At 40.3% G+C, this 15,526-nt stretch overlaps 1 protein-coding gene across 7 annotated transcripts in view; it reads right to left on the bottom strand.

The window, feature by feature from the left end:
* Nucleotides 1–15,526, bottom strand: part of SLC22A15 (solute carrier family 22 member 15) — a 70,542-nt gene that overhangs the window by 28,022 nt on the left and 26,994 nt on the right. For 2 of the 7 annotated variants that reach the window (XR_003958833.4, XR_012054473.1), the window contains exons 11-13: nucleotides 13,982–14,170; nucleotides 10,690–11,019; nucleotides 2,514–7,791 (exon numbers count right to left, since the gene is read on the bottom strand). Coding sequence is in view for 1 of the 7 variants with exons in the window: in XM_030266099.4 (XP_030121959.2) it covers nucleotides 10,933–11,019; nucleotides 13,982–14,170 (276 nt within the window). In the remaining 6 variants the exon portion in view is untranslated. Of the gene's footprint in view, nucleotides 1–2,513; nucleotides 7,792–7,839; nucleotides 11,020–13,981; nucleotides 14,171–15,526 lie in introns of those variants that run through there. The other 5 variants (XM_030266117.4, XM_030266124.4, XR_012054472.1 and 2 more) reach the window with 4 other exon arrangements.

The raw sequence follows: 15,526 nt of genomic DNA, 5'->3' as shown, positions 1-15,526 counted from the left end.
TTTGCTGTTGTGTCCAAATTGACCCGATTCAGAACTTATTGCTTGAGTCCACAGCAGTTTGAAGTAAATTGAGTAAATTACCAGTGCTAAGTGAGAACAGTCACTCCAACACAAACTCACTTGGGAGAAAGAAGACTCAGACTGGCATCCCTGTTTATGTGCTTCATCCAGCCACTGACTAATAAAAAATGTACAAGAGTTCACTGGAGCCAGAGCTAGAAACTAGGTCTCATATATCATAGGCCAATGACAGGTACACACCCCTAAGATCTATTGCCTTTTCTTTATCAAAATACAATTACTGCAGAACAAACAGACCTGCTTCAGCAAGAAAACTGAGAAGGGCCTCCAGGCCCAAAAAAGCCTGGCCCTCAGGAGCTATTTTAGAGTGCTGGAATAAATACTTGTGTGGGAGGAGAGCGAGATTTAAAAAAAAGCTAAACTAAACAAACAAAACTTCAGAAAAACCCCAACAATAATGATGCAAAAAACCCCATCCCTTCCCACCCAAACCAAACAAAAGCCCACAAAAAGCCCCCAACAGAGTGAAGACAGCTGACAATCACATTCTGTCGGAACCACATGAAAAGCAGATGTGTTTCTGTATGATCTTGGTTAGCAGTATTGCCAATCCACTGTCAAAGCTGTCTGATCAAACTCCTCAGCTTGTCACCCTACACACAAAGGTCAAAGATCCCAAACTTCCCAGGTGATCCTTAGGATATGTCAACTTGGACATGGTGTTGTGTCCCAGGGCTAACGTGGCACTGTGGAGAGGATGGAAAGGAAAAGCTGAAGAAGCAGTAGGGATTAAAGGAAGATTTTGCCAATATACCTGTAGAAGTGTCTCAAGAAAAACACAGGGGAAAGCCCAGACAGCTACATGCTTTGTGTGGGGAGAAAGTAGGAGAGGAGAGTCACTGGGACTCTGCAATGCATGGGCCCAGAGGGAAACAATTGCCATGTGGGAACAATTAGTGTACAATGAGAGCACCAGCAGAAGTGAGAAATAATTTGCTTTTTATTAGAAGTATGATATATGTACCACAAAGCAGACCAAGATAATCAGCAACTAGTGAGAAAAAGCCTTGTCAGAATCTCTACAGAGGCTTCAGTCAAGTCTTTTCAGAGTTTCTAGACAGATCACATAATGACCTGAAAGCTACACACTCCAGCTTCAGCCACTGGAAGACAAGCTAACAGCCTCCAGTCCAAGCTATGTCTGGCTAATACATATGCTATTCTTTTAGTCCATAACTTCTGAAAAATTGTCATCTGAAGAGCAGGTAGCAGGAGAAATAAAGAGAGAAAGCAATTTAATTCTCAAGCAAACATTTCCTCCTTTATCTCAAACCCATAAAACTATACAGCATCAAGCTAATTCCCATAATCAGCTACCCAGCCCTTTCCCCTTTATTGGCTGTTTTGTGCAGCCAAAGCCAAACTGCCAAAGGGAGAGGGTCAATCGTTTGTGCTGTATCTGCTCCAGGCAGTGACAGGCCACGGGACAGATATCCAGGGCTAGAACTAGTTAAATGCAGATTAAGGGCACTGAAAACCAGAGTGGGGGAGGAGAAATAATCATGGAATAAAACCACTGGGAATATGCAGAGCAAGTTGCTTGGCCAGGCTCCTGCATGAAGGAGCAAGCCATCTCTCTGCTCCTTGGGTTTTCATGGAGGGAGGGAAATGAGCAGATGTGCTTCAAATGGAAAATGAGGTGAATAATGCTACCAGTCATCTGGTGGGAGAGGAACAGTTTGGTGCAGGAGGGAAGAACAGCATTCACAGGAGCACAGGGCTATTCAGTTTCTGCTACCAGGGACTCCATGAACTGCTCTCTAACAAAGGGCTGGCAGAGGAAACAATCAAACGGCAGCTTAGAACAGAGCACTGATCCCTATTCCCCTACAGTCACTTTTTCCAGATTCTGACAATATTTTCTTTGCCACTGGACAGGGGACAGGAAATGCAGTCAAGCTATTTATCACCTCATTGCCAGGTAATGAAGACAAATGCTCAAATTTTGCCATTCCCTGACGAAATGTTTTGGCAGGAGCACTGAGGACAGGGACTATGGCCTTGTGCATTTGCATCCACTTTAAGAAGGGGTGTTTAAGGGACAACTAGAGCTCATGGGAACTCCCCCAGTACATGTTAGTAACACCACCACAGACATTTCACTATGCTAAACCCCCCAAAGTGTTTCCAGTCTTTCAACATCAATCAGCACAACTGAAGCCAGTAGTAAATTGATTCTCACATTCCACTGGTGCCAGTTTTTGTTAGAAATGATTTGTGATAGATATGGTGGAATATATTGATTAGTACTGACAGTCCCAGTTTCCCAGGCGCTTTGTAGCACTGCCTTTCCAAAATGACCTGCTTTCCACCTTGTCAATTTTCTTCTGCAGAGTCCATTAGAAATATCTATTCTATTCTGAGAGTTTCTTGTCCCTCCAGAAAACAAAACAAAAGGGTCAGGCAAGTAAAAAAAAATCAGTACAATAAAATAGGTTTGCAGTGTTGCAAAAGAACTTGTTTTTATTGAGACATTTTGTGTAAGGGGAAGAAAAGGCACAAAATAAGTTACAAAGACATTGGATGAACTGTACGAGTCAAAGGCAGTATCAGAGCTGTTACAAATCATCTAAAAGTTGGCTTACTAACATAGGTTAGCCTATACAAAATTCTTAAAGGAAGATATGTATTTAAAATTATTGAAATAATTCAGAAATTAAAAGTGAAACTAAAGACAACCAATATTAACTCTTTGACTAAATTCACCTGGGCTTACTCATCATCACCCTCTCTTAGTAGACAGAGATCACTGGAAAATATTTAGTATTACAGAGTTATTTTAAAAACTCATTAACACGTTGTAAATTAAGAACCTGATATTTACTTTTCATGCCTCCAGTGAAGTACAATACATACAGGTAAGGCAGTATGCATAGGAAATACACTAAGAAAACAGAATAGGTAAGTGCAATTATTCTGAATATTTCAACATTTGTTATGGCCCCTCACCTATGGCAAAGAACATCTTAAAAAGATGGATCCAACAACTGTTCACAGAACATATGAATATATCACCATAAAAGGTCTACTGTGGAAAAGCTTATGCTGTCTTTAGTTGTGACTTCTCAGATGAAGTATTCTACAAACAGACTTTCCAGCAGTACAGCTCTGAGTTAACAACAGCACACCAATACAGTTAAAGAAGACAAAGTACTTCTGAAATATATCAGTCCTCATTTTAACATGGGAAGGCTCATAACACTCAGTATTCCATTAATCCAAATTAAATATTTAACAGTACACACATCAACCATATACAACTTTATTTTTTAACTGGATCTGCTCTCCCTGCCCCCGTTACCAATTTCCTGTTACTCAGCTCTCACCTGGCAATGACTTTTGATTGCTAGTTCAAATTAAGCAGGAATGAGAAAACAATGGAAAAGTCTACAGGATATAAAGACTACACAAAGATTTGTTTTCATGATGATGAAAGGTGGAGCAGCAAAAAAGTATTTCACCCCGCTGGTCAAGAGGAGGTCTAAGTTCTGTCTTCTGAAATCAGCAAGGATATAAATGCACACAGACAGAGCTTGGCTATAAATGTCTGTTCATGTCCTTAGGAGTTTCAGTTACTTGAGCTAAGACAACACCAGCACAGAAAGGCAACGCAGTACCAGCTACCTGTCAGCCCAGGCCAAGGACCTGACTCGCAAGAAAACCCTGTGCACTGGTGTATGAGCAGGGCTGCCAGGGCTTGGGCAGAGGGGGTGCAGAGAGTCCCTGTGAGGGACGGTGCCAGGGACTGCCTGTGCTGCTCCCAGACAGCTCCGCAGCAGCCAGCACGGCACTCACAGGGCGGCTGAGGATGGAAGGTGGCACCTCCTCTGGAGGTCCCCTGGCCCAACCTCCCTGCTCATGCAGAGCCAACTACTAAAGCAGACTGCCTAGGAGCATGTCCCAGTGACTCCTGCGTATCTGCACACACAGAGAAACTCCACAACCTCTCCAGGCAACCTGTGCCAGTGCTCCATCTCCCTGACATTAAAAAGGTGCTTCCCTACGCTCAGATGGATCCTCCTGTGCTTCAGGTAGTGCCCACTGCCTCTTGGGCCCAGCGAGCACTCACCCACTGCACTCCAGCACTGCCAGAGGAGCTGATGGCACTTGGACAAAAGAATGTTTAAGACAGGGCTGTAAATACCAAGGAAAAGACATTACAGTGCTACAACAGGATGAGGAAAAAGGATAAGCCCACACCAGCAAAAGAGAAACTGAGAGACAGCTGAGCAGGAGAAACATCAAAGGAAAATCAGCCTGAGCAGAGGCCAAGAGTAGGCTCAAAAGGAGCTACAACTCTAAATGGACTGTGGCTGGTGGTGAAACCCACAAGAGAGCAGCAGAACATGGAACAAAGAGCAGTGAATAAATAGAAGCACAACAGACTGATCCCAGTCTCCTGTGCTGCCTGTTGCCTTGCTGAAGGGACTGAGCATGACAAGCAGCCAAGGAATTGGTGGATGGCATGGGTAGAGAGAAGGAAGATCAGTGTCTGGAGAAAAGCAGCAGTATTTTCCTTAAGTGTTATGATTATTTTTAATTCCAACACCAAAGCAGTAACAAAACTCTAACTGGCAATAAATTAAATTGATTAAAGCCCCCCGACTCTAAATCTACTGCCACTGAAAAGTCATACCTTCAGCTGACATTAGTACAAAAATAAGGGCTTTTTGTCCCTTTTAAAGACAAAAAACATATACAGAAAAGTCATGATCTAACTGCATAACTATGAAGCTCCTCAGAAGTTTTAAATATTTTAACTAAATTTAAAAGGCCTTTGACAAAACCTTTAAAAGGGAAGCAGGACTTGAGGACTAAGTAACGGATTCCCACATAAATAAAAAAGGAAATATTTTGTAATTTCCTCAAAATCAAAGTGACAAAAAAAAGCTCATCATAAAAGAGGTAGCTTAAAAAATCAAAATACTATTTGATTCAGGAAGCAAAGGTAGTGCAATAAAAGTATCTGTATGAAAAATATACTTCCCATTTCCACATTACTCAAATTCTAACAAGAACAAAGTAAAATTTGGGTTGGAATTTGAGGAGTGAAAGGGATCAAATACTAGAAACCATTATTTTAGAGGCATACTTGAAATCAAAGTATACAAATCGCCTAGCAGTTGTTTGCTCTGTAACAATTTTCATCAGTATCTGCAGAAATTATTTTTCTTACATATTAACATCAGAAATGCCTGTCTCCCAATCAGGCTTCCATAATTTAAAAACATTTTATTTGAAAACAGATGTACCAGATACCTCTCCTAGGATATTTTTAAGTAAATACAACTTCTAATACTGGCAAAGGTTTTCTTGCCACCATACTTTCTGCCTGGCTCCTGACAATGTAGGTACAATATGAGCACCTCAGATGTGCTGGTGGGAAGCAGAAGCATGCATGTTAAAGACAGATTTCCTCTAGAAACCTTTAGTGAATGAGGGCAGGCAAGTATTTAAACATACTCCATCCTACAATCTTGCTGTATACACCCCACAGTCCCCCTTTATTCTGTACACATAGCGGAGAATGTGTAGAGAATTATCTCTTTCAAGCAGAGGAGCTTGAAAGAGAATCCTTCTTCTGGGCCTAATCAGCCCTTGCTGCAGAAAGTTTTATCCATCTGCTTTTTTGCTGACAAACATGTAGCCATGATAAGGCTGACTTGTGAATATTAGTTGTAGTAGGGATTTAAAATCCATACATTATTATTTAGCAATGCCTCAAACAGAGTGTGCATTTTATAAAAACCTGCTAGATCCCATGAAGCTGCAAGCAAACTGTTTACTAGCAATGCTAATTTGTAAGATTGATGAATGAACTAACAAATTCCAGTGTGCAGTTTTTAACTAGGCTTTATCAGTCTTAGACATTTGCAACTCAGAATCAAAATAATTTCTGCAGATTTCTCTGTAATAGCTACATGGTATGAACTCTGAATGTTCTACAAAAAGAACACTTTAATCCTTCATTTAATTTCTTTGGTTTCTCAGAGACAAAAGCTACTTAAGTGAACTGAGCAATGAAAGACAAGCAAACAAAGGCAACACTCTGTCCCTATAGTTTCAGGGATGCTGGTAAATACCAGCTCTGACGGACCAGTTTTGCATGGATTAAGTCTAAATAAAGGCAGCTAGAACTAGTTTTGGACTACTGCTTTCCAGCAAAAACTGTCTTTGGCACTCATATAATCCAATTCTATGATGCTACTTTACACATAGTCCCATATAAAATTGATGGAGGAAATTAAAGACGACTTTCATAAACCAGGCACTGCAAATTAGAACAAAAAAAATCTGTTCCCTATTAGGCAATACAGGAGCATTTTTCAGAATGACAGAAACAGAGAACAGTAACAGTACCAAAATTAGGATGAGAAAGTTCAGTAAATTCAGACTACCTGGGTAAAAGTTTTACCCAGCTCTACTAGCCTTCATTTACAGTAGCACCTGGAAAATCTGAAGGCTACAACAGACTAGACAAAATTAAAATACACAACATGGAAAAAATTATGTATAAATTTGTTCGCCCTCCAATTCCACATTTAGATCTGCCAGAGAGGTTTTCTTGCATAGGTGTCTTTCTACCACGTATCTTGCAGTAAGATACAATGAATGAGACTTAAAATACAGCTATACCCTAACTCTCCTGTTTGGTGAACAGCTGAATATAGACATTTCTGATACAAGCATTGTGTCAGGCCACACTAACTTCCACCATCAAATGACAGCACTGCTCTTGGGCTTTTCTGACATCTTTGCTGCAAGGCTCACAGTCTGCAGTCACAGATTCAGTTGTGTCAAAGAGCATGACCAGAGAAGGGCTCACAGGGTGGGAAAAGGGATAAATAGCACACAACCTTCAGCTAAAACAAAAGACTACTCACCCAATCTGCATTCAGTGATTATTATCTGCATTTAGAAGACTCAAGAACAAGAGCTTTAGTTCTAATGTTCCCTTTAACACGCTCCAGGAAAAATTCCTCATTTTCCCCTTTTTCTGAGTACAACAAAAATATTCTCTTGCAAACTGCTTTTATATGCTCAGGTGAAATACACCGTAAAATGTAAGGCTCAACTGCATTCCCCATGATTCTGTAAATTATATCCTACTAACCTCAGAACATCCACAGAGTTTGGAAAAGCTGGCATGGATTGCACACTTTGAGCTGATGAGCATGTGGCTCCCATCCTTAAAGCCTCGACTGTAACTATGGGGGAAACAAGCTGCAACCAGCTCCATGTTAGGTATGTCTGGAGAGGTTCTTCACTCAGCATCCTGACCTGAACACATCTCTGGCTCTCCTTTAACACAGAGCTTCTAAGTTTCTGGTATGTCAGGGGTCTTTGAACAGCACTTTCCCAATTCCTAAACAGAGAGCATCAGCTTTGTTTGCAGGAGAAATTTGAAATTGTGTTGTGTTAAAGGGTATTTCTACCCAACAGCTGCTATTTTGTGTTTTCACTTACCCTTGCCCTAAAGTGTTTCAGTTGAATCCTCCAGTTTTTTGGTTTTTTTTACTTCTTCCAGCTCATTCTCCTCCATGCTGCCTCACATGACCTGTCACTCTCCTTCACTCTTAGCTGTACTCACTTATCACTTGCGAGCTCCTCAGGTAGGTGAAGTATATTTGGGATGCTGCTGAGACCTGACTAATCAGCACCATGGGAAAGGCTCTCTTCTCTCTAGCATAATCCCACTAAGTCAGCTACCTGGAAAAAGAAGAGAGGAAAAAAAAAAAAAAAACAAACAAAAAAAAGAAAAAATCACAGCCAAGGGAATCCAGAGAAAAAAATTCATCTTGGGAAATGTAGTATCTTAGTACCTACCCAACATGAAAATCGCTAACAGTATTGGCTACTCTAGCAAAAAAACATGGCAAAAGATTATTATTCTGCACTAAACTATAGCAAGAACCTTGGTCTCAGACTCCTAGCACTACAATATGCAGTAAACCAATGTACCCAGTGTTCTACTTTCCAGTAGCTCCTCATGGCAAACTTACTACCCAGACACTGAGGTACAACTATCTCAATATTGTAAAGCATTACATATCATGGGTAAGAAGAAAAGTGATCCAATAGGTTTCTGTACCAGAAGGCCAACTCATACAGAAAATGAACAGCCTCAGAGGAGAAACTTAATGCACCTAATGAATTTGAACTTCAGAAGGAGAAAGCTGGAGAACAAAGTCTGATGCTACACTGCTGAGCACCTCCTGTAGGGATTCTCTCCTCTACATTTTCTGAATTAACTGATATGGGAAAGCAACAACGGAAGACTTAAAATTCCTTTTAAAATATTCCCTTTAAAATTTTAAAGGGGAAACGGAAGACTTAAAATTCCTTTTAAAATATTCCCTTTAAAATTTTAAAGGGGAAAACGTGGGACAGATTTAAGGTTAAAAAAAGAGCAAAAATTCCTGTGCAAATAAAATTGCTAGTTTTGTCTTCACTCTTGTTTTTGCTATTTTACATATGTATACCAATGATACAAAAGTGCACGAGTGGAGAGGTAAATTTAATTTTTAATTGAAGACTAACAAGAAGACTTTAGTTGAAGACTCACAAAATCTAGCTCACATCCTGCAAAGAGCAATCTTTTCCACCTGAACCATTAGAGCATCCTACTGTTGATGAATGAGGGTCTTGTGGCATTACACAAGGTTGCCAGGAGCAGATAACGACAGCTCCTGACTTATTCCACCCAACATCCAAAGAAGGACAGAGGCAACAAACACCTAAAACAACTGTTGGTTCTTGCAACTGCCTGTTATTACTGCCAGGCTTACAGCTGTATGCCATCAGCCATAAAAAGTCATTTTCACAGCTGTCCATAAATTAAAGTTTCAGTAAAAATTTTTAAAATATTTGAATAGCTTAAACTTTTCCAAGTACCTTATTTTGTACAAATTTTCTTATACACAAAAGGGCCAAATAAGGCAGAAAGACTACTCAGCTGGGTTAAAAAGTGCCACATCTGCAACAACTACTCAACAGTTGGGGCGGGGAGGGAAGTGAAGATCATGAGTGAGAATTCTTCCAGTGACACTCATAATACAGGCAAAAATCACAACAATATTGAGCGACTGTTCATAGGGACTGAAGTTTCCACCTTAGCTCAGAGTCAGCACCTGGATCAACTAGAATGCTGCATGTGTGAAACTGCAGACTCTGGGCTGCTCTCTGCACCAACCAGGGCAGCTGCACTTTGCTCTTTGTATTACAGTTCCCAGTGAACAAAGTTGAAGCAGCTAGCTGCAAACTTCAGATGCTGCTTACTTTCACTTCCTTGCAGAGTAAAGGAACTTCCCACTTTAACAAGGAAATATTCAGCAGACATTTTGATATTCTTAGACCCACCTTTTTTAATTCTAAGATATGCAAAAATGACTCATGAGCCTGAAAATATATTTACTGCCATTGTGTGCCACTTTGCTAGGAACTCCAAGTAGGAAGACTAATGTTGTATGGAAACCAATCTTAACAGAGAAAGCCACAGGTTAGAGGATGAAGATGACAATGTCAAGAAAACTGAATCTTTGTAAGGCCTCATTTTTGTAGCTGGAATGTTCCACATGTTCATGTTTCATACTTCAGGATTCCATATCCCTCTAATGAAGCACTTACAGAAAGTTCAGTGAAACAGGGAAGTTAAGTTGATCTCCTTAACAAGGTCAAGTAACCAAGTGCTTGAGCAAGCATTGGTTAAAAAACATCAAGTAACCAAAAAGGTCCAAAGAGATTTGCTGACTTTTTAAATGAAAACCTTAGCTACACACAAGATTTTAAAACAAACACTAGCAACTTCCTGAAAATAGCACCCAAAATATAATAGCATCACACAGTTCCTCTTACCACTTCAGAGTTAAGCCTTTTCCAGAAACAAAGACCCAAATAGGTCCAGAAAAGCAAGCTATACATTCTATCACACCACACACACGGTATGTGAGAAATACCTCACCTTTGTTGCACCCAGGAAATTATATCCATCACAGAATTATTTCACTCCACAGAGAAGTTGCTGAGCTTCAATAGTTATGGCAAAGTAAGGACAAGGTAAAAGTAGGCAAAGCTATAAACAGCCATGCTGAGATGTGGGGAACATGTGGCAAACATATGCACAAGACAGACCAAGACAAAGCTTTGTGTATGAAAAGAAGGAAAAAAGTCAGTAACGTTCCTTATGCTTGCAGGCTTTGTGGCTGCTCTTTTGTGTAGTCCTTCCTCCCAGCCTTCCATTATCACTAAGGTAAAGCCCAGCTCATGACTAACCAGCTGCACCTGTAACTCTGCACAGGTGTGCACACAGAGGAACCTTTTGTTCACAGCTGCCTCTCCTCTACTGACTATGCAAAAGCCATTTTAACATACAATTTCAGCAATTTGTTCCCACTGGAGTAGCACACAGCAGATTCTCTGACCACTTTCCCCCTTGTGGAAAAATACAGTGGTTGTTTCAAAGTTTACCAATTTGTACTGAAATAAAATCCACCACCTTGAAAATAAAATAAAATACTAACACATGCACTGATGATCTGTCCAAATCTGTCTAAGCCTAGGTTATTTCCTGGGCTTCTGAAATACATCATCCCACTCTTGCTGTCTCACCTGGCTTCAAATGCAGTCCATGCACTGTCATTCTGAACCACAAGAATTGGAATGGCTGCCTTGTATGGAGAGCATCAGTGGTGTCATCAGTCTGAACAGTACTCAAATCCCTCTCCAAGTAGAGAAAAACACAGGCACTTGCCCAATTACATTGCCTGGCAAGCAAGGTCCCCGGTACTTGTCATACAGCTGGACTGACTGGGCAAGAAGAGGCATAAAATAGGCCAGTGTGTCTTCTTTTCATTACTTGATCATGTGAGTCTCTTCATCAGCATCATAGAACTCCTCATCTTCACTTCCACTCCCTGTAGAGCTGTCTTTGTCTCCAGACTAGAAGCAGAAAGAAAGTAGTTTGTTAGACTGAAGCCACTAAATCAATCTCAACATACAGAGCATGAACCATTACACTTCTATGGAATGCTGGTATAGAAAAGGTAAGAAAACACAGGTCAAACCACTGTATTAAAACTTTGTAGAAGACATATGAATTCAGGTTCAAATCCTTGGTTCCTCCAAGTAACTTTAAAAGACATGAGGTTGTAGTGGATGGAGTTTCTCTGCTCCACCAGCACCCTAGAGAATATATGCAGGAGAGACTGGCTAGAGTGGTTCTGATGGTAATCTACTAAACTTTCTCAAATTTAGTCTAATTCCTACTCTGTGGAGAGCTACTGGAAACACAGTAGCTCACCACAGCTCAGAACACACATATTACTTCTTTAGGTAAAGCTTCTCCTTCCACAATTAATGCTTTTCCTTGGGTAGCACAGGCATTTTACTGTGCAAGTTGAATTAAAAAGATCCCCTTGCAATACTAAATGAAAGTGTTATGGAAAAGGGAAAATCATTACCATGCTGTATGTTCAGAGGTTAAATCCGTATTATAGGCATACCTACTCCAGTCAGAATCCTTTTCACAACATCATTTATACACATACCCAAAATAAAGACAGCTATTACAGCTAGTTGATTTTTATTTGGCCAGTGTAGCATTTTTCCATGGAACTGACACAAATGATTCCAGTTAAAAAGGTTCTCCTGATAGTATAAACTCCATCTAATTTGATTATTTAGGATTTTTTCCCAGTATGCTTGCATCCATCCTAAGACCTCTGCCTGCCTAGTCATATACTAAGAAAAGTGTGAGGATGAAAAATAGAGAAATGGAAATAGTGCTCCTGACTGACAGTACCATGCAAGCAAAATCTGTAGCTTTAGATCTCCCTTCAGAGGAGCTTTGCTACAGCAAAGTGTGTTAACTGCAAAGGAATTTCAAGCAGTTTGAGCACTACAACCTGTCAGAAGATGTAAAGGGAATCATGTTAGGCTTTTTTTTTTCCCGGACTTCTAAAACTATTTGAGGAAAGTCAGGCTATTACTGGATGCTGTCCAACTTGAATATCACATTCATGTATGTTAACTGGAACAAAACCTCTGTTCTGGGCAATCAGAACACATGTTATCTTCAAAATGGTACAAAAGGACAATGGATTCCAAGGGGGAATTCAGGGTATGCCAAATAAATTCTAAATCTTTCTCACAGTAGTTTCATAAGACTCTCATGGCCTTGTCAAATAGGGTTAATGTTTAACAGTTTTCCATTTTATCAGCACTTTCTTTGTGAGCTTTAAAATAAATCCCTAATGCGTTCCAGATATAACTTCACTGAAGTTACAGGATTAGTTAAGGCCTGAACCAATGACTTTTTCATTCAGATTCAGTAATTTTAATCCAGATGGGCAAACTGTTCCTGAAAACCATTTGGAACAACACCCGCCTTTGTGGGTCCTGTTCAGGTTGGGATTTTTAAGCCTACAGAAGGACAAGCAAAGATCTAAACCTGAGAGGACATAAGCTAACCAATTTGTGGGAATACTAACAGACAATACTTGTCACCTCAAAGGGTAATACTGACTGTAGTTGGTTAAAGAAGAAAATATAAATGTGACTTCCCACCTGTAAGCTGGAACACCTGCACTGCTTACAAAAATTGCTTTCGTTGGTAAGCCACCTGCACAATTAAGACCTAATAATCATGTAATTACCAAAATAACAGCTGATGTAAACGTATATGATGGATTTGTGTAGTCAGCAAGAATGTGGTGCCACAACACATTATCCATTATAGTTGAAAATGTTTATAAAATAAGCATGTAAAGTACCTAAAGTATAAAATTAACAGTTACAGGGCTGTCTTTTTCAGCCTTTCTTCAAGGTTTTTGTCACTAAACTGTGCTGTCCTATCAAGAACTATTACAACTAAACTTGGTAAACAAGGCAATCTACTGAAGCTTCTGATAGGAAGGAAATGTTCTGTTCTAGAAGTACTTGATTTCTGTGAAAATAAATATGACTACCTGTGAATGTCAGAATGATTGACCAACAACTATTCAAATGAAAGTAAAGGTGTTAAAAGGATCCCGTCTCATCTCAGCCTAATGGGGCAACTAACATTATTTGTTACAAATTTCCCTTCATATCTTCTGACCACTTATTCTATTTCTGTAAGTCCCTCCATACTTAAAGTTTTGGGACCAGGATTTAAACTTTAAAACTTTACCGAGATTCAAACACCCACTCCCAGCTCTTTAGCTTCTTTCTAATCTCACTTCATTCACAGAGAATTAACCATGTCAAAAAACCTCCACATGAGTGGAAGATACAGACACCCAGAGAGGTGCCCAGGAGTTTAACAAAATAAAGTGATCTGAAAAACACAATTCAAGGAAACCTCATTGAAAAACATCCTGCTGCCACATTTATTTATGCTTATACCCGGGAGTTCTGTAGTTCCAATGTTTTCAATGAATCTCATTTCCCAGAGTCAATAGTGGGAGAGATCTCAGAGGTTAGTCTGGCTTTAACCCATTCAGAGCCTGTCTAGAACAGACTGGGCAAGTCAGAAGTAGTGTGCTGCCTTTGAGAGCAGCCCTTCACAAACAGGCTTCTGGTTTTGTTACCATCTCAGGTTTCTCAAGCTCCAGTGTCCAGCTTTGGCTGAAGCACACTGTAGAAATCAGTCTTAGAGATCAGAGATGCACAGACATCACTTTATCCCAAAGGGAAATGTTGTAAGCTTGTGGCCTTGAAGGGATGAATTAATCCTGCTATATTTCAGCCTGCATTTCCAGAAAGCATTTCAGACATGATGGTAGGGTTGCTACGCTATCTTCTCCTTGGGGCCTATCCTCCACAGGCCAAAGATCATTATCCTAATCTATTTAGAGTGACAAATTCAAGTTGACAGCCGAAATAAACACAACAGAAAAGTACTAGAAAAAAATCAGTATACCTGTGAGCCATCTAGGGCTTGCAGTGACATGGCTTCATCACCCAGCCTCCAGTAGGAGCACACCTGCAGGTCTGAAATAGTTTCTAGCAAGGGGCTGTTTAAGGTCTCTGGCAGCAGTAAGCTTAAGAGCCCAGACAACAGACCAGTTGCTCCAAACACAATGTAAGGCAGAGACCACTGTACAGATTTCTGGAAAAAATAACAGAGTTAGGTTGAGATTGGTTCCTTGTAGTTCATGTTGCGTTATTAAAGGACCTAGCCTTTACAACCATTCCCTCTGGCAGTGTTTGTGTTCATATTTAGTACAAATTCACCAATCCATCTGTCAGGGGTTTTTTTGTTTGTTTGGGTTTCTTACCAGTATTGTCAATTGTATCTTGTCAATACTATTAGAACCCCACAGATTTTTGTCATGAACTTTAAAAGAAATGCCTGCTGAATTTGAACTCAGTTCTTGCCTCTAACATACGTACTTTTTAACAAATGCAACATTCTTTTGTAGAAGGGAATAGATACCCCAGAAACACAGAAGTGCTGACTGGAGATCTCTTGAGGTCATCTTGGCCAACCACCTACTCTAAGCACAACTACAGCATCAATTAGATAAGGTCAATCACTGCTTCACATAATCAAATAGCAAAAAAACTCCAAGGATGGAGATTTCCCCTCCAAGTAGATTGTTCCAGGCTGCATTAAGCCTCTCAAGAACATTATTTTCCAAATTTCTTATCTAACCCGCAAGCCAAAACTTGTGATAAACATATGCTAACAACATGGGATAGTGTCAAAAGCCTTCTCTGCTCTCCTCCCTTTGCTCATCCATGATGAAATGGCTGACTATTAAATCAAGCCGGCTGAAAAGGAATTGTCCTTAATAAATCCATGTTCACTGATCCTGATTACCTTCCTTGCTTTCACATGCTTATAAACAGATTCTGGGAGGTCATGTCTCAATCCTCCCACAGACTGAGTTAGAGGTGCTCAGCCTGTAATACTTTCCACTTCTGATATTGAAGAGACACACAGGATTAGCTTTTTACCTCCCACAGTTACCAGCAATCCTTCACTGCAATAGTGGTTTATCACAGATGATGAACACTTGCCCCACTATCACAACCATTCTGATGGCATCTCACCCCATGGAATGGAAAGCCTTCAGCTGTAAGTGTTCTTGAACCTATTGCTCCTCCTACTGTTTGCTGGCCTTCTGCTTCCTCAGCTGTGCTGACAGGCAGAGTATTGGAGAGAAGCTTTGTCTCTCCAGACTGAAGCACAAGTATTTCAGCTTATTCCATGTCACCTACCACCGGGATGCCCCTCCCATTCATCAACAGGCTTATTTCTTCTAGCTGACAGAATCCTTTATGCTCATTGCTAGTTTTAACTTCAGCTGAGCTTTGGCATTCCTGGCATCACCTGTGACAGCCCAAGCAAAGTTAATACTCCTCTTCTGATGCCTGTCACTGTTCTCACAGTAAAGAAGGCTTATTAAAACAAGGAAAGAGTTTAGCTGTTTGTTTCAAAAACTCACACTGTAGAGAGCAA

The sequence above is a fragment of the Taeniopygia guttata genome, chromosome 1 (assembly GCF_048771995.1).
Source record: "Taeniopygia guttata chromosome 1, bTaeGut7.mat, whole genome shotgun sequence".
In the NCBI taxonomy this organism is placed as follows: Eukaryota; Metazoa; Chordata; class Aves; order Passeriformes; family Estrildidae; genus Taeniopygia; species Taeniopygia guttata.
This window is presented reverse-complemented; position numbering and strand designations above follow the sequence as displayed.